We start from the raw sequence: 17,783 nt of genomic DNA on the forward strand, positions 1-17,783 counted from the left end.
GTAAAATTATATTATGTTTTGGAATTTAAATTTTTTTAATGTTAAAATGTTCATAGAATTAAATCACGAATGTTGAAATAAAAATAATATTAAAAAAATTAACGACAAAAATAAAATTAGAGGTTAACTATTTTTAAATAATTTAAGAAAGTTGCGGACTCAAATAATGAGTCTGCATGGTTGGAGAAAAAACAATTTAAATCCGATCAATACATGAATAGTTGTATTTTGAATAGTGGAATTTTGAGTTTAGCCTCAACGGGTTTGGAGATGGTCTTACAACTTACAAGGCCTTCATCATACCAAGCTTCTTGTTTTTTTTTTTTGGGCAAAGATATTACTCTGTATTTTAATTTTCTATTTAAAAAATAAATTAAGAAATGAAAGAAATAAAAAATTTAATATTTGAGAAAACCATTAACAATACGAAGGCACAGTTAGGTAGGTAGGTGAGGGAAGAAAGAGAATGATGAGGACTGTGGTGACGCCTTGGCAGACCGCCCTATTCTCCCGATTAAATGGCCGTAATAGCCCTCCCTCTCCTCTCATCTTACACTTTCGCCATTCCTCCACCTCCTTCTCCTCTCCAAAAACTCCTCGTTTATCCATGGCTGCTGCCGCTCAGTCAACTACTCAGGTACTCTTATTTTCGCATGATTCTACAAATTGGTTGCTTAGGAAGTGTGGAAAAACAAAGGCCCAACTTTTTTTTCTTCTCAATTTTCGTTGGTTTTATTGATTGTTTTAAATATCTCTATCTAATTATTCAATGTATGAAGGGTTCATTGTGTTATATGATTATATCAAAGCCAAACTGGTCTTAGAAATTAAGGGAAAAAAATTGAAGTAAAGTTCTAATCTTTTAAACTGCAAGTTAAAGCTGAAATTGGGTTTGGTGTTCTTGAATCAGAGTGTTTCAGCTGGAGATGATGCCAATGTATTTCAGTTGATTCAATCTCATCAGGTACATTATGTCATTCCCATATTGAAATGGTCTACATACCTAAAACTTTGGCTTGAGGCACTAATGTACTATTACTATTATTGTAAACATTGAATGTGTGCAGGTAGTTTTTAGCTTTGTTGATCTTTATGTGGTTATTGTTACAGGAAAAGGCTGCTCGGCTTCCCCCTGTTGAGGAAATCAGAACTCTACTTGATCTTAGTGTTCGTGGAACCCTCTCTACTTTTTCACAGGTTTGTCTATCAGTTTTTTTTTTTTTTGGTTAAATGAATATCTGTTTTTTAGTTATTTAATTGTGAGACTAGTGCATGAGCTTCTTGTAAGTAGTATGTTATATTTACAGACCGAGGAATTAGTATCTCCTTTTGGGATTATGAGGAATCAGGATTAGTTACCTTCAAATTTGTGCTTATGGCTTGGTCTAATGAGCCATCCATTGGGGGCTTTATGCATTACAGTTGGATGTTCCAACTGGATTGGAACTCTACGAGAGCAATCCTATTAAGCTGAGAGTCCTCTCAACTGGATAAAGATAAGCCTTATTATAACTTAGAGAAAGAAAGGGTCCCAATCTACTGATTGAGGGTAGGCTTAAAGACCGTCCCTCAGAAGGAAACATTAGTTAATGTTTGGATGCAGCTCTTAATGTCTCTTTCTCTCTCTAGTAATTAGGCTTTTAGAAGCCTTTTGCATTGTTTAGTCTTTGTGGTGGTTCTCGCAATAACCATACACAGTATTGAGGTTATTGGCTTTGTGGAGTATCATTTCTTTCGTACAAAATTCGGGATAATTGGACTTGTGTTCCTTTCACAGCAAGTTAACAAGGGTGAAGTTCTGTTCAAATGATTTTTATTTTTTGGATAAAAATTGGATTCATGACTCTGATCAGTGATGAAAGCAGTGCATAGAATAAGTAATTGTATTTGCAATGACAGTAAGATATTGTATAAAGGATACATGATTCCGAATTTTAAAAAACATAAATACCATTTAAGTGCAACAACCGCCAAGTGAATCAACAGTATTCTGAAAAGGGATGCGGCTGTGTTGAAGAGACAATCATTTCACTTGCAAACATATATGGGCGGAATTAAATAGTGGCTTCAGGAATTGAATCAAACAAGCCTTTTTAACTCAGTGGTAGAGTAACGCCATGGTAGGGGATGCTGGACCAAAAAGCCATCAGAATATGGGTTTCTAATGGGCTTTTTTCCTTTTGTACTGATAATGAAAGTCTGATGCTAATACATGGTTGGGAAATAGATAATACATTTCTTTTTATCATTCCTATGTTTTTATCATCTCATAATTAACCTCTGGTCGATTGTTGTTTATGATTTTCATTGCTGCAACAACTTTGTCATCCTTGTATCATTTTCTTTGATTTTCTTTCATGTGCAGAAGAATGAAGGTTATCCATCAGGATCAATGGTTGACTTTGCATGTGATGCTGATGGATCTCCAATATTAGCTGTTAGCAGCTTGGCAGTTCATACAAAGGTTTGCCCAGAAATTTGGACGTTCTTCATGTTATATATGATCTTTAGATTGCAGATTGCAGATTGCAGATTGCAAATTTGACTTACATTGTCAACAAACAAATTCTAGTTTCCAGTCCAAATATGAAATGTTTTAGTTCAGGTGGTTAAGACAAATTGATCAGGAGTGTGTATCAGAAAATAGGTGGGGTCCAGTTCTTTGCATGTGCTGCGTATGCATATTATTTATTTCAGGTTGAAGTCAGAATGCTCAGTTGTTGTAAACCTACTTAAATTCTTTTCGCATATATTTCTGGTCCTTGTGTTTCTTTATATGGTTAAACTTTTTGTGTACAAATGCAAAAACTTAAGCCTTGTCTTTTTTATTTATTTTTTATTTATATCAATTGGGATTAGTGAAAACCAAGATTCAAAAGAGAAATCACACCACAAATGGAAGAGAATAAATAGACAATAAAAATTATGCACATGAGTTTCACGTGGTTCAACAAATTCCTGCCTACATCCATGAGATATGTTTGTTCTTTACTATGAAAAAAACCATTGGTACAAGAAACAGTTGAGTTAAATCATAATAACCAGAATTTAGGCCCACTATCTCAATACCCCAAAGAACACTATCCCAAGAGATTTATTGACGTAGGAGCCAAGTTCAGATTACAATAAATAAGCTCATCCAGGTCCAAAGCACCACATGATTTATAATTTTTGTACTATTTTTTTGGTAATAAATGCAATTTACACATGTATTTCAGGTTCATTGTTTCAGAGTCTTTAGGTCCATTGTCTGTAAGTCTCTTTATGTCACATGGTCAATATAATAGGTGTTAGGAATTCTGTTTCTTAGCAGTTATAAGTGTACTGATCTTGGCCCTTTTAAATGATTCCTGTACCAATGGCCCTATAAGGAGGCAACATTGTAAGCTTTAACAGTAAGTTAAGTGTCCTTTTCTTTTTTTGTTGATAAAGATACAATTATATTACTGAGAAAACAGAGAAAAAAGATAAAAACCAACGGCTCATTTGAGCTGGAACACTCTGAAATGCAAAATTAATAGGGTAGATGCCTGCCAATCCTACGATATTAAGGAGAGAGGAACTCCCAACTCAGAGAAAACAAATGCCCATAGTGCAGACCAAAAACGAATTCTGCCTCATAGCTCCTCAAAGCGTGCTCCTGTATAATCTTCAAAATCCTTCTATTTCTCTCTGCCCATATCACCCATAACACAGCCATGATCATGCAGCCCCACATAACTTTGGCCTTCTTACCCTTCTTACCCTGCCATAACGATTTATGTGTTTCGCTATGAAGAGAAAAGCAGTCCATTGGGATTACCCAGCTAATGCCCATCTCCCTGAACAAATTGAACTAGAGACCCAAGGTCACCGGGCAATGAACGTATGATCAACCGTTTCCAAATTCTTCTTACATAGGATACACCATTGAGGAGACAAGCAGGAAAACGGATGCCTTCTTTGAACCGCGTCATAAGTCTTCACCTCTTTTAATAGTGTACCATAAAAAATGTTAATGGTGAAAGTTCTTGTGATTTCCTGGTCATGTGTGAAGCATGGGTTGACTGGGAGTGATTCTAATACACCTTTGGTGTGAACCAAAGCCCGATGGGAAGCCTGAATTTTTCAAATTTCTATGGGAGTGGTTCCAATATACCTTTGGTGCGAGATGCCAGAGACCAGAGTCAGTCTGGATCTCTCTTTTCTTTCTTTCTTTCTATTACCATTGTCCTATATCCGTTTCACTCTTGGTCAATGCTCACACTCAAGCGTATAATTGTAACTAAAGCTGCTAGCATAGTTATACAGATGCATAAGCGGCAACCTTTCTTCACATGTATGGATGCTGATCGTCTGTCATATGGAAGGAAGATAATGACTGTATTACTTTTTAGACTTCCAATCCATTACATATAAGTTTCTGTAACACATGTAGCTTTCAAGAAAACCACCAAGTTGAAGTAAAAACTAGCTACTACTTTATTACTTTGTGGGTTCCTCTGCATTTATTCTCATGAATCTGTAAAAACATTCATGTGGTCAATGGGATTCCCTCCTCCATCTTCAGCACGTTTAGTAGCTGATGCAGATGTAAGTTGTTGGTCAAACTCTTATCATGGTAAAATTTTACAACTTCAATACCCTAAGATTATTGATTATGTTATATAGATTGCAACTGAGCTACAAGATATTTATATAGATTCATAGACGGCAACCTTTCTTCACTTTAAATGATACTGACCTTTCATATGAAAGGAAGACTATGGCATCATTACTTTTTAAACTTCCAATCCATGAAATATAATTTTGTGTAAAAACATGTAGTTTTCCAAGCATTCAAACCGGCCAAGTCAAATATAGCTGCTACTTCATTACTTAGTGGATCTCTCTGCATGTTATTTACACCAATCTCAACAATATAATATCCCATCATGCTGTTATTTTTTTGGTTCAATAGGACCTAACGCTTAATCCCAAGTGCTCATTGCTTGTGGCTAGAGATCCTGAAGATAGGACTGATTTGGTGGTCACTCTGCATGGTGATGCTATTCCTGTAAGTAATAATTGTTTACCAATTTTGCATGGTGTTTAAAGTGCACTTTATCTATCTATCTCTCAATCTCTCACTCTCTTTGGCTGCAAGCAGTTTGAAATGTTTTTTTCTTTTAAAACAATCATTTAGGTTCCAGAGAAGGATCAAGCAGCCATACGTACTGCATATTTGGCTAGGCATCCCAAGGCATTTTGGGTAACTTATGCACTCTTGTTTAGCATAATAAATGTATATGGATGATATGTTTCTAGTCAGTAATAAATCATCACATACAATCTGAAGGTTGACTTTGGTGACTTCCAATTCATACGCATTGAGCCAAAAGTTGTGCGATACGTTTCAGGGGTTGCAACAGCTTTACTGGGATCAGGAGGTATTTTGTGATTGTTTATAGTTCAATGCTTTTTTTTGGGTAGTTTTGTCACTCACAAAAGAGAAATATTTCACTTTCTCTAGATATCTTTGGAAAGGAGCATACAAATGCCTTTGATTTTGAATTATTACATGATTTTATTTATTTATTTAATTATATTGTTACATTTATCACACCTATTTTTGTCGTTCTTAACATTTACTTATTTTGCTTTCAGAGTTCAGTAATGAGGAGTATAAAGCTGCAAAAGTTGATCCAATTGCACAATTTTCAAAGCCTGTTGCAGTACTAATTTCTTATCATTATATGTTTTGTGGTTATCTTAATTTGAATTGGTTGTCCTTTCTAACTGAATTTGAAAACTTTTGTTTGTCAGTCTCACATGAATAGGGATCATGCTGAAGATACAAAAGCCATTGTGCAACACTCCACATCGATTCCGGTAATTTCAACTTTCGGAAAACTAACAGGAAAGGAGTTCCTTTTCTTTCCTTCATTTCATTGTTCATTTCTTTCTCAGTATAGGAGATAGAAACTTTGCTCAAGTTAAGTAAAACCAAGGATGAAAATATAAGCTGATATGTCAGATTTTCAAAGTGTCGACACGGATACCTTGGGGTAATCCTATTTCTACACCATGTATCGGTGATATTTCCCCGATATTTGATGATAGTATGGACATTTCCTGATGGTAGCCTAAAAACGCAGAAAAATTTCGTGATTTTTTAATGTATAATTAAGTCAAATTTGAACCAAATTAAACCTTAATTTAATACCCATCTACTAACCCATCCATTTAATCAAACTAAATATCCAATTAATCTAATGATCATTCTGATCCAAATGAACCAACAACATCAATATGAACCGATATAAAAAAGGATATCGGAATATCCCCTGTAATATCTGTAAATTGGGGGCCTGATACTATCTGCACGGCTGACATTTTCATCCTTGGTTAAAACTAAATCAATGCATTTGGTGTCAATATCGCCCTAAGACATGTTGGATATGCCAGGGTGACTCTTTGGAAGCATCATGAATTTCTCAGGTCCATTTATGTGTATTTTGGAATAATACAAGATATATACACAGAGATAGACAGGTGGAGAGAGAATAGTTTGATGCAAGCTTATTTATATTTTTCTCCAGGTGGACTTTGCCTACATTTTGGACTTGGATAGCCTTGGTTTTAATGTTAAGGTACTGCCAATTTAACTTTTTTGTTTTTAATAACCCATTTATATTTTTAATAAAGCATTTTTCTTGTGCCAAAATAATATACAGAATCAGTTTTTTCCAAACTAAATAAAGCCCATAGGTCAAGTGGCATTGGAGCTGGGTGCGAAGTGGTAGAACCTGGTTCAAATTCTATTGTAACTTCGTGAGGAAAAAAATAAACCTCAGCTCATTCAAACTGAAGCCATTAATGTAGAATAATTGTTCTACAATCAAACACTCATTATTTTCTAAGCCTCTTACCCATTTATCAATACTAAACAAATTCTGTTTTACCCAAACCAAATTAATTTGTTTCTTCCATTTTGACATTTATTGTTGACTTTATTATTCTTCTTTTAGGCTGGTTATCAAGGGGAAAATTTCAAGCTTCGTATACCTTTTACTAGACGTGCAGAGGATCGAAAGTGAGACATCTTATTTAAATGAATATTTCCTTTCTTGTGGAAGTCCAGATTTACCTTTTATGTTAATGTTGTACTGCATAGATCATGGCATTGGGCGGAGGATAGTTATTCTTTTTCATGGTTGATGGCTACAGGATGCACTCAATTAATTGAAAATCATAGTTTGTCTTGATTTATTTTTGGTGATGGCGGGTCGAAGCCCGCCCCCCCAACCCCAAAAAAAGCAAAAACTACAAAGAAGCTATTCTAGCCCGAGTTACATACATGGTGTCATTAATAATTTTTCTTAAAATTATAACAAGAAATTTCAGACTAATGCCTTTCAGATTATTCTACTAGGGTTGTATCATTAATGTTAGTATTTTACTTCTATAGATCACAGTATTATTATTCCTGACCTTCATGTGTAGATATCAATATTCTTTTGCATGGTGTAAGTATATTTCACACGGAATTGACTCTTGTTCTCATAAACTGTCTCGTTGTAGAGAACGGAAAGACGGGAAGAGAATTAGGTTCTGGGATGATAAATGGGTTGAGAATTCCTTTGAATTTATTTTTACCGTGTCTTTATAAATTGTCATGTTTTCATAACATATTAATCCCACTTTGCCAATCTCATCCCTTTATTTATTGGGTTAGAAATTTCAGTTCCAAAGGAATTAAATTACATTGAAATTGGTCAGCCTCCCTGTATGTTATTTTTTATTGAAAAGGTTTGTTTGTACCCTTTGTGGGGTGATAGAAGGGTGTGACAACTTAAATCTTCTGGAAATTCTTCTTGAAAGTTCATTCAATAAATTCTATCTGAAAAAAAAAAATGATAATAATGCATCTGAAATGATTGGTCAGTAACGTAGTCCTGAGGGTACATGTAAGGTAGAATTTCTTGTTTGGATGATTTCTCATAGGATGGTTAGAACCTTTGATATGTTCAATGAATGAGTCCTAATGTTTTCTTTTCACATTCTTGGTGTATCATGTGTAGAAAAGGAATGGAGGGCGTTGATTATTCATTTATCCATTACCAATTGCAGTTAGTTTGTAGAAATTTTTTTTTTTTCTGAGACGAGGTTGAGTTGGCTTTTCTGGCTTTTGTATTTGTTATTTGTTGAGAAATTTTGTGCCTTTGGTGGAGAATAAAAGGGCGAAAATTTTCTGAAACTGTTGTCTTTTGAATTTCTTTTGGGTGGCTTGGTTAGAAAGAAATGTTTGACTTTTTAAGGGAAACTGGGAAAAGGGGAGTATTTCTTTTGCTATAGAGTGCAGTTTTGAGCTTTGTTGTAGGAATCACTTCCATTGATTTAGATATTTGGTTCTTCATTTTTCATTTGGATTTGCGGATCTGCAGTTTGCTGAATTTTCATACTATTATAACCATTTTTCTGAGCATTTGAATGTAACTAAAAGGATAGGTTACTTTTCTCTTTGTGTAGGACTGCTTGTCCGCTGGTGGTCCATTATTTTGTACCTTTATGTCTTTATCTAATATAGTCTTTGTTTCTTATAGAAAAACATTTGGATGAGATTGAGTTATAGCAACTCAAAGTTTGTCTTGAAAGTATATGATTACCAAAAGTTTCGATGTCACCAGAGTCATCTGAACCCTGGACTGTGAGACTTATCCCTCAAATACTGGGTACCTGACTGTAGGTCTTTCAGTACAAGGGTGGAGGACAGAAAAGTCCTATTTAAATAATGTAATATTCTAATGTGATCGACTAATGACTTTACTTTTGATTATGAAGTACTGTTTTGACAATTGTATGTTTCTTTTTCTTTTTTTTTTTTTTTTTTTTTTTTTTTTTTTTTTTTTTTTTTTTTTTTTCCAGTTACAACATGTTTTTGGTATGAAGATTGCTACGAAAAGTTCTTGCTGCATAGTTTGAGTTTGTTTAAATTGTTTATAAGAAGTTCAATTTCTTTTTTCTGTGTTAATCTTTTTAGGGATGTGAAGACTCTAATAGTGGATATGCTTCATGCTGCGAAGCCTCAAGGTAGTTGATCTCAGAGTACACAAGAAGGTACCCTTATCTAATTTTTTAGTGATAAATATCGAGTTTGTATAGGCTGGCGTTTTTCTTTTAAATTCTTTTCTCTGCTAGCCCCTAGCCACTGGTAAAAATTGAGACAATAAAACAAAAACTTTAGAAAAAGAAAAAGAGCGAATTGGAGGGGTAAGGCCTCTTATGGTTTTCTCTGCCACTCTTTCAAGTTTCAACTATTTGTCTTTCATGAAGAGAAAGGGAAATTGGATGATTTAGTTATCTTTGTCAGGGATGTTTGTTTGGAAAACCTTCTTTAAAACAAAAACAAATTTTAATTTAATTGATTTAAGGTTTGTTTTGTGCTGATTTAGATGGTTTGGATTGGTTATTAAAAGAGACGGAATTTTATTGCATAAGACAATAAAAGCAGGGGTGGTCAAGATGGCCACAACAGACAAACAGAAAACATAAAAAACTAAAGCATCGTGAACAAAGCAGACCCCTAAGACTCCTAGCCAGGAAAACCTGTATGGACAGTCTTATCCTGAAAAGCTAGTGAATGGAAGCTTTCCAGTCAAGCCAAATAATCCTAATGGAAAGGTCTCTAAATTCTGATGAGGTCGACCCCCTAAGATTGATCTGTTTCGTTCCAATCAACTACCCATAAAACGGCCAGTACAATGCAGCCCCATTAAGTGTTGGTTCTTCCAATTTCCTTGGAGTTTGTCTCTCAGGAAAAAAGGAGGAGCAATCTCTGGATAGCACCCACCTGATTTCAAACTCCCTAAACATTCGCAACCACAAGTTAAAGGTCACAGGGCAATGTAAGAAGAGAGGATCAACCGTTTCTGAGTTCCTTTTGCAGAGAATGCACCACTGAGGACGAAGGCAGGAGCTGGGTCTTCTTCTCTGAATCATGTCGCAAGTGTTAACCTTCCCGTGATTCATAAGCCAAGCAAAAACTTTCACCTTGGGGGGCCTTAGTCTTCCAAATGAAGTTGTGTTGTTGAAAGGTTTTGGTTGGCTCGGTGTTGAGCAAGAACCAGCAGTAAGATTTGACGGAGAAACTACCCGACGCGTCGACGCACCATTTTCTCGTGTTGACCCTTGAATGATGGATTAGTATGACTACATCATCCATTGTTTCTCTTTTTCTTTTCGGTTACTTTGGAAGGGAAGGGATTGAACCCTTGACCTATCCTTGTCCTAACCCATTCCCCCCCAATCACCACCTGGGCTAACCCCAAGGGCTTATTGTTTGTCTTATTTTTAGTTGTGTGGTTTGAGTCACTTCTTCTAGTGCACAAATATGATTTTGTTATGATTTAGATGATTTCAATGTTCTGGTTAAGATTGAGTTGATTATCTCATTTCTGATTTAGTCTCTGGCGTATTGCTGATGTATAATTTATATCTTTTCTGAAGTAGTTTCAAGCCTGAAAATTTCAAAAAGTTTTCAGTACTTTTCTGAAATTTCCGAACTCGTTTGAACAGAAAAGATTTTGATAGTTTGTTTTTTCTAAAATATCTGAAACTTTAGAAATGAAAAGGTGTTTGAGAATTCCAAAATGATAAAAATCTCAATTGTAGTGTTTTTTGGGGTTCCAAAAAGTATGGAAATTTTTCTTAAGTCTTCTATTTCGATCCGATCCGATCCACGAAAAATCAACTCTAATCTTACAATGTAGGTGCTGGATTTGGACTGAGAATTATTGCTACTTCAGTTCTTAACAAAGATAAAAGATAAATTGGTTTTGACCTTTTTCTCATAAACCTCATTGAAATTCTTGAAGGATAGGATGAGTCACTTTAAGGTTACAACTAATGTCTTTTTTATTAAACGTCCAAGAAATTAGTGTAATTTTGCAGAGGAATAAAGAATAATTATCTAAAAGACTAAAACTTATCCTGCAATACTTTTTAACATCATTTTATTTGCTACTTCAGTAAGTTTATTTAACTTCATTTTGGAATAGTGTATATATTTGAATATGAATAAATTGCAATCGTTTTTATACTTCTAAATCAGTGAAGATGAGGTCTAGTGCTGATGGTAAAAGCCTCGTTGGCTTGTTATTGGCTGCCCAGGTTTAAAACCGGCTCTCATGCTTATTAACTTGTAAGCTGTACTCATGAAAATGGAAATTAAAGAGTTCTTGAATGAAGACAGTTCATTTTTCTTTATAAAAAAAAATCACAATTCCTTGATATCTTTTTCTTATCATCTATAGTCACAAAAGTTCTGCAAAATTCTTCTCTTTCCCTGGCTTTGAAACTTATAGCAGGCTAGCATATTTTCTTAATAGTTGCCAAATTCTAGTTGCTGCTGCTGCATAGTAACATGTACAGCTCAGGGTCCTAGTCCGAGGTATTACCATGTATGGAGTTGATCTAGGGTGGCGTTTTGCATTTGTTCCATTTTATGCTGGTATTATTATGATGTTATCCGTAGAGTCGTTTCTTTTATGATATTCTTATCCTGTTTTTCTTTGTAGGATGTTTCAGCACCTCAGAACTGCCTTCTCTGAGGATGGTGAAATCTGGACTTGGAAGAGGTGAATCGAGATAATCGTGGGAAAAGATCGTGTGTTCTCTTGTATTCTCAGGAAGTTAGTCTGCGTATTAGTAAGGGTCATGGTTACAGGATCAATATAAATGGTTTTTAAAATCATACTTGTTTAATGTCAAAAGTGATATTGTATATTCCATACATAGAATACCAACTGTACATCTTTTTCCCGCTGTCGTTGTTTCTTTGAGAGATTGTGTAAAGAATAAATTGCTATAGAAGTTGGAACCCAATTGGGATTTGAAATATATGAGAAGGTGATAATATTTTCGAATAGAATTTGACTTGTTTGGGTTCGGGTGTTCTTATGACGTTCCAGTGAACCGTCTGTTTATGTTGATCTAGTCTAGCAATTAATTTGGTTGACTTTCTATCAGGGGACTGGATATTGATGATCCAAAAGTATGACATTATTATTATGCTTGGGAAATGAAATGATAGTAGCATATTCGAGTTTTTATCAAAAATAGCCAAAATTTACCCCATACTTTTATAAATGTCAGTTTTTATAAAAACTTTCAAAAATAGCCAAAAACTCACTTAAAAATACTCAAATGCCTTCAAAACTAAAACCCACAAAAACCTAAAAAAGCAAAACATGAAAACTGTAATATATGTTTTCATTTGATTTTAAACATAAAAACTCCCCTATGTTAGTATCTATTGTCTTTGTCATTGGGCTCGAAGCTTTGGTATTATTTGTTGTCGTCAACCATGTTGATGCTATCACCATTGGAGGCCACACACAACCCCTTGTTAGCCATATATGGACTTCAAAGTTGCTAATTAGATTCCGATATGAACTTTAACATTGCGGAGATGAATCAATAACTCTATGAATGCCTTGTTAAATATATAATACAAATATATGGCTTATTAGAGATAATTAAGTAATTAGATAATGGAGATGAAGGAGATCATAGAACAAAAGCTTTGCTTCAACTCAATGTTGGGTGGATGCAGTACTAGGACTAACTAGGAATCAAGTCATATTCATGGTTCAACTCCTCCAATGATATAACATGGGATCAAACCTTTGTTTTTATATATGTTTAAAATCAAATTGAAAACAAAATTGCATTTTTTTAAAAAAGTTTTTGTGGGTTTTTACTTAGGAGGGCGTTTGAGTAATTTTAGGTGAGTTTTTTGCTATTTTTGAAAGTTTTTGCAAAAACTGACATTAATGAAAGTAGAGGGTAAATTTTGGCTATTTTTGATAAAAACTCAGCATATTCAGGGCCCCATTGTAAGTTAATCAAAATTAATCGGATCCTAGCATTTAGTTGAGATTAGTAAGAGCATCTTCAACAGTAGTAGTAAATAAAACTCTTCAAATTGAAGTTTGTTGACTTACGTGAATAAAACTCTCCAACAGTAGTAGCTTTTAGTTGAATAATTTTTGCTTTGACACTCTTCAATTCAATTAATGTAATATCAAGGGAAAGAACGAAAAATATGAAAACATGTGAAAAATGTCTATGTATTTATTATGTGAAAAGAAAAAAAATGCATATTTTTAACATTTTCGAGGTATGTTTTGTTTTTCCAAAACAAAATTAAATGTTCGAAGAGCTAAAGTCAACTTACCAAGAGAGAGAAAGAGGTTGCAGCTTTGATGACTGAGGTTGAAAAGGCTGTTGGAGAGAGTTTTTCTGATGTGGCTCATTTATTTTAGAATTCCAAAGCTGTTGAAGAGGTTGTTGGAAATGCACCCTTATAAAATTGGATATGGTACGATTATAAATAATTATAAATCCAAGGTGGTTTGGACCGCAACACAAATAAAACTGGGATTTCGAGTTACAATTAAAAGGCAAAGCCCTCAACGGTTGGTTTACTTTACCAGACCCCTACGTAACCTTAGTCTGGCCTGTCTAAGATAAACTCCCTCCTAAATAATCTTCTAATTTTAATATTGGTATGTATTATATCAATAATCTTCTAATTTTAATCTTGGTATGTATTAAACTAATCAATGATGGCCATGACCTTCAAGTGATATTGAGAAATGGAGAATTGAACCTTGGACTTTGGATGCTGGAGTTACAAGCCTCTAGCATGACCCTCCTATTAAGAGAGGTCACAATTCATGGGGGCGGGCTAAAACAATTTTATTTCTTTCCTTCATATGAAATTAAAATAATTATATGAATCTTTCTTTTATCACTTAATAGTTCTTCCATTATTGAGAAAATCCGACGTAAATTAGGCCAGTTGGTCAAAATAGAGAATTATGCTATGGCTTGAATTTAAAAGAAAATATATTATTAGACAAATAGCTAATTGATTCCTTAACAATTAGATCAAGACTTTAGTTGGGACAATTTGTTTATATAAAAATTTAACAAAAAAAGAAAAACAAATTCCCTATGAGGAAAGGAACAGGGCTGTAAGTAAAAGACAGCCAGTACGGCGGTAGCCAGCATATTTAGACACTACATTTGACCATGAACTGAAAGACATTTGAGTGCCCCCTCATTTCAACTTAGGATGGGAACTCTGTGTGGGCTTTGCCAGCTGGAGCTAGCTCGACTTATAACTACTACATTTGACCTTCACTTTGTACTTGAATATTTCACTTTTGTTAATGTTGTTTTTATCTTTTCCGGATATTCAAGTTACCTCTAGATTATTCCTTCCTTGTCGCAAGTTGACATTTTGGGTCCATACAATTGTGCAGATCACAATGACAGCAAACAACTTTTTTGGTAAGAAAATACAATTGTGCAGATCAACAACACAAATTTAGAATACATTTTTATTATAGATTAAGACACTGCTCATAGTTTCTATACAAAAGCATAACTTATCATTTTCCACGGTCGACCCTAACAAAAGCCTAACTCCATTTATCTTCTTCTTCTAAAACAGAACCAAGAAAACTGTCTTCTTCTTCAACAAAATTCAGCATCTGTCATTCTGAGTCGCTTCCCAAACTCCCCATAGCCTTCAATCCTTTTGGTCTCTGCATCACTCAAAAGGAAGAAAACCCATTAATCCAATTGAAAATATTATTACTTCCAGCCAAAAACCAACAAAAAGAAAATTATTTTATGCAGCAAATCAGACAAGTCCAGTCCAAGTACCTTCTTAGAACTTTTCTTCTCCCTAACTTCATATCTCTCTTGGCACATATCAGTGAGCCAAGCACCAGGGCTCACCAACTACCACCCAATCGAAAATGAAAACAAAAATCAATATCTAAACCAATTTCAAATCTATTTATTAGGCAAGAAATCAAAATAATAAATAATAAGAACAACAAAAGAACTTACAAGTAAGCTTCTTTGGATGAGTTTGGCCCTTTTCTTGGGCCTTTGGGGAAGTTTGCAACCCTTCATGGCCAAAAAGTCCTCCTCTTTCTCTTTGCTTGACAAAGTGATGTAAAGCTTCGGCCACACAAGCCCCCGGTCCTCTCCATTATTTCCATCCATTGTAACCTTCCCATTCCCATTCTCATCCACACCCACTGATCCTCTTGTGGTGTAGTACCTGTCCTCCTTCTCCGGCGAAGATGACTTCCGGTTCTCACCTGCACCTGACCGGAGCATGGTCCCCTCAGAATTCCTGTAACCAAACAGACCCACAATTTTTTTAGCCTTTTCACCCAAAAAAAACAAAACAAAATTTATCCTTTTAAAACTGAACTTTCCTGTTATCAAACCCGTCTTTGATGGGTGGGGAAAGGGTATGGAATTATTTACTAGTACTTGGTATCCAATAGAACCAAAAATAGAATAAAACCCGAGTAAAAAATGAGCACAAATAAAAGAAAATTGGCTTCAAATTGTCTCTTCGTTTTTTTTCCCCTTTACTTTCTCAGCAACCAAACAGGGCGGAGGCGTGGCCCAGAAGAATTATTTAAAATTGTCTCACCTGGTAAGGCGATTGGATTGAAGATGAGAGCTCTCTTTTTCGGAAGCTGAGTCCGGAAAGCGATGGATCCGAGATGATGTGATTTTCCTGAAGATGCCACCATTGAGCCTCTCGGAGATTTCTGTGCCTTTGACTCTCACACATCTGAGTCTCTTTCTGTTCCCCCACTGCAAGAAAAATTGTGGTTCTGAAGCTTTAGGAGCTCTCTGATTTCTCTCTTCCGTCTCCATATCTGCCATTAAAATTAAAAAAAATAATTGAAAACTGAAAATTTGAATGCCGCCATATAAAACCCAGAAGTGAAAAATCAATTTGAACAGTTAAATAGAAATCAAAATTCCGAAGAAAAATTGGGCTGTCTTTGCCAACTGATAAAACCCAAAGAAACATGATAATACCTAAGCCTGAAGATTCAAGATCTACGACTGTAACAGAGAATACCCAAAGCCAAATCCTTCTCAAACTACCCTGCAATCAAAACAACAGAATGGTCACAAAACTAAATCTATTCCCAAACCCAAAGGGAGACAGAAGAAAGAGCTTTGTGTAACAAAGAAACTAGAGATGAAGATAATTTGAAGAAAAATAACACCAAAAGTAAGAAGAAGAAAGCTTACAATGAGATTTTTCCATGCAAATGACACAAGTTTGAGAATTTTTTTTAGCAAAAGAAAAAATTGAAAAGTTTCACCAAAACAATGAAAGCCCAGATGGAGATGAAGATTGGTGTTTCAATCTTGCTTCTCCGCTTCCGTCTTTTGTGTTCTGGTCTTCTTCTCCTTTCGTTCTTCCTTTCTCCTCTGTTCTTCTCTGTCGTCCTCTTTCTCTCTTTCCCCTCGCGTTTTATCCTTTGCCTCGGCCGGACATCAAAATAACTGAAGATTATTACAACCGTCTGATTGGATATCAACGGTCTGATACCACGGGTTATAGGTATCTCATTTTGGAGCCCAATGTGAGAATGCATTTCACACATTTGGGTGTAGCTAATTGGGTTTGAGCTTATTTGGGTGTAGCTAATTGGGTTTGAGCTTATTTGAGAGCAGGAATTTGGGCCCACAATCTCAAAACCCCAAACCCCAACTCTATTTTCATTTCGTTCATTTCCTGTTCTTTGTGACAAGTTGCGACTAAAAAGAGTAAAACGTGTAAAATGTGACTTGGTTTTTCCGAACAGGCAACTTCGATGGTGCACCTGGGGTATCAGTGCACCAACTTTTTAAGGGCTCATTTGTGACTTTTTTTTTTAGAAAGCACTTCTACTTATAAGTGCTTCTAACGAAATTGTTTTTCTTATAAAGTTGTTGAAAATTTCATAAAAAATTAAAATGCTTCCTACAAAAGCATTTGGGAGTGCTTCCTAAAGAAGCACATGGTACGTGCTTCTCCAGAAAGCACTTCTATGGTTCAGAAGTACTTCTAAACTTTTTTGCCAAACACCATCAGAAGCGCTTTCGGTTGTCAAAAAACGCTTTTAGCCCTTCTAGAAGCACTCCCAAACGAACCCTTTAAAAAAAAAAAAAAAAAATCTAAGTTAACTGCATTTTAAGGTAACCGGTCAAAGTGCAATAACGTAGATTTCATGCAATTGCATTTTGCAATTGTCAAAATGCAATTGCAAATTTCAAAATGCAATTTGTTACAATTATTTCACAACACTTGCATATTTTTCCATGATTCATGAGTTACGGGTGGCTTTATATAACTTGTAACTAAAAATAATAAAACTTGGGTAGATTCATGTAAATCCAATTAGCCAAATTGAAATTGTTTTTTTACTGGTAACCAAATATCTAAACTATTCTTCTTCCTTTTTTTTTTTGGTTGTTGTTATTTCTTAAATGTGAATAATTATTATAGGGAACTAAAATATGACTACATTGTATAACTCCTTCACATGTTATAATATCAATCAACGATAAGATATTCAACTTTTAAGACAATACAAATAACTGTCCACTTATATTATAATAAATAATATATGACCGTACTCTGAAGTCACACAATAATTACTTCTCAAGATGACATATTATTATATAAAAATGTATATGTATTCATGCTTATTCTAAAACTAACTTTAAACAAATGTTGTCACATCCAGGGATCAACTCCACCGTAGCACGATATTGTCCGCTTTGAGCCCCCCTCTCTGGCCCTCACGATTTTGTTTCTGGGAACTCACGAGCAACTTCCCAGTGGGCCACCCATCCTGGGATTGCTCTAGCCCCCAACTCGCTTAACTTCGGAGTTCCTACGACTCCGAAGCCAGTGAGCTCCCAAAAGGCCTCGTGCTAAA

The 17,783-nt window shown here is 35.0% G+C and overlaps 2 protein-coding genes across 2 annotated transcripts; one reads left to right on the plus strand and one right to left on the minus strand.

Annotated features, from left to right (window-relative positions):
- Nucleotides 1-387: 387 nt before the first annotated feature.
- LOC117634409 (glutamyl-tRNA reductase-binding protein, chloroplastic) lies at nt 388-11,890 on the plus strand. The gene is made up of 13 exons (XM_034368509.1): nt 388-637; nt 911-964; nt 1,111-1,197; nt 2,366-2,464; nt 4,940-5,035; nt 5,165-5,230; nt 5,318-5,408; nt 5,626-5,693; nt 5,785-5,850; nt 6,561-6,611; nt 6,990-7,054; nt 9,002-9,078; nt 11,538-11,890. The coding sequence occupies exons 1-12, from the start codon at nt 467-469 to the stop codon at nt 9,057-9,059; spliced, it is 972 nt and encodes a 323-aa protein (XP_034224400.1). The 5' UTR covers nt 388-466; the 3' UTR covers nt 9,060-9,078; nt 11,538-11,890.
- A 2,408-nt stretch (nt 11,891-14,298) lies between these two features.
- On the minus strand, nt 14,299-16,316 carry LOC117634387. The gene is made up of 6 exons (XM_034368480.1): nt 16,105-16,316; nt 15,886-15,955; nt 15,488-15,719; nt 14,887-15,178; nt 14,698-14,775; nt 14,299-14,576 (listed from the first exon to the last, which is right to left on the minus strand). Exons 3-6 carry the CDS (start codon nt 15,715-15,717, stop codon nt 14,526-14,528), a joined length of 651 nt encoding a protein of 216 aa, XP_034224371.1. The 5' UTR covers nt 15,718-15,719; nt 15,886-15,955; nt 16,105-16,316; the 3' UTR covers nt 14,299-14,525.
- Between the last annotated feature and the right edge of the window lie 1,467 nt (nt 16,317-17,783).

The sequence above is a fragment of the Prunus dulcis genome, chromosome 7 (assembly GCF_902201215.1).
Source record: "Prunus dulcis chromosome 7, ALMONDv2, whole genome shotgun sequence".
NCBI classification, from domain to species: domain Eukaryota; kingdom Viridiplantae; phylum Streptophyta; class Magnoliopsida; order Rosales; family Rosaceae; genus Prunus; species Prunus dulcis.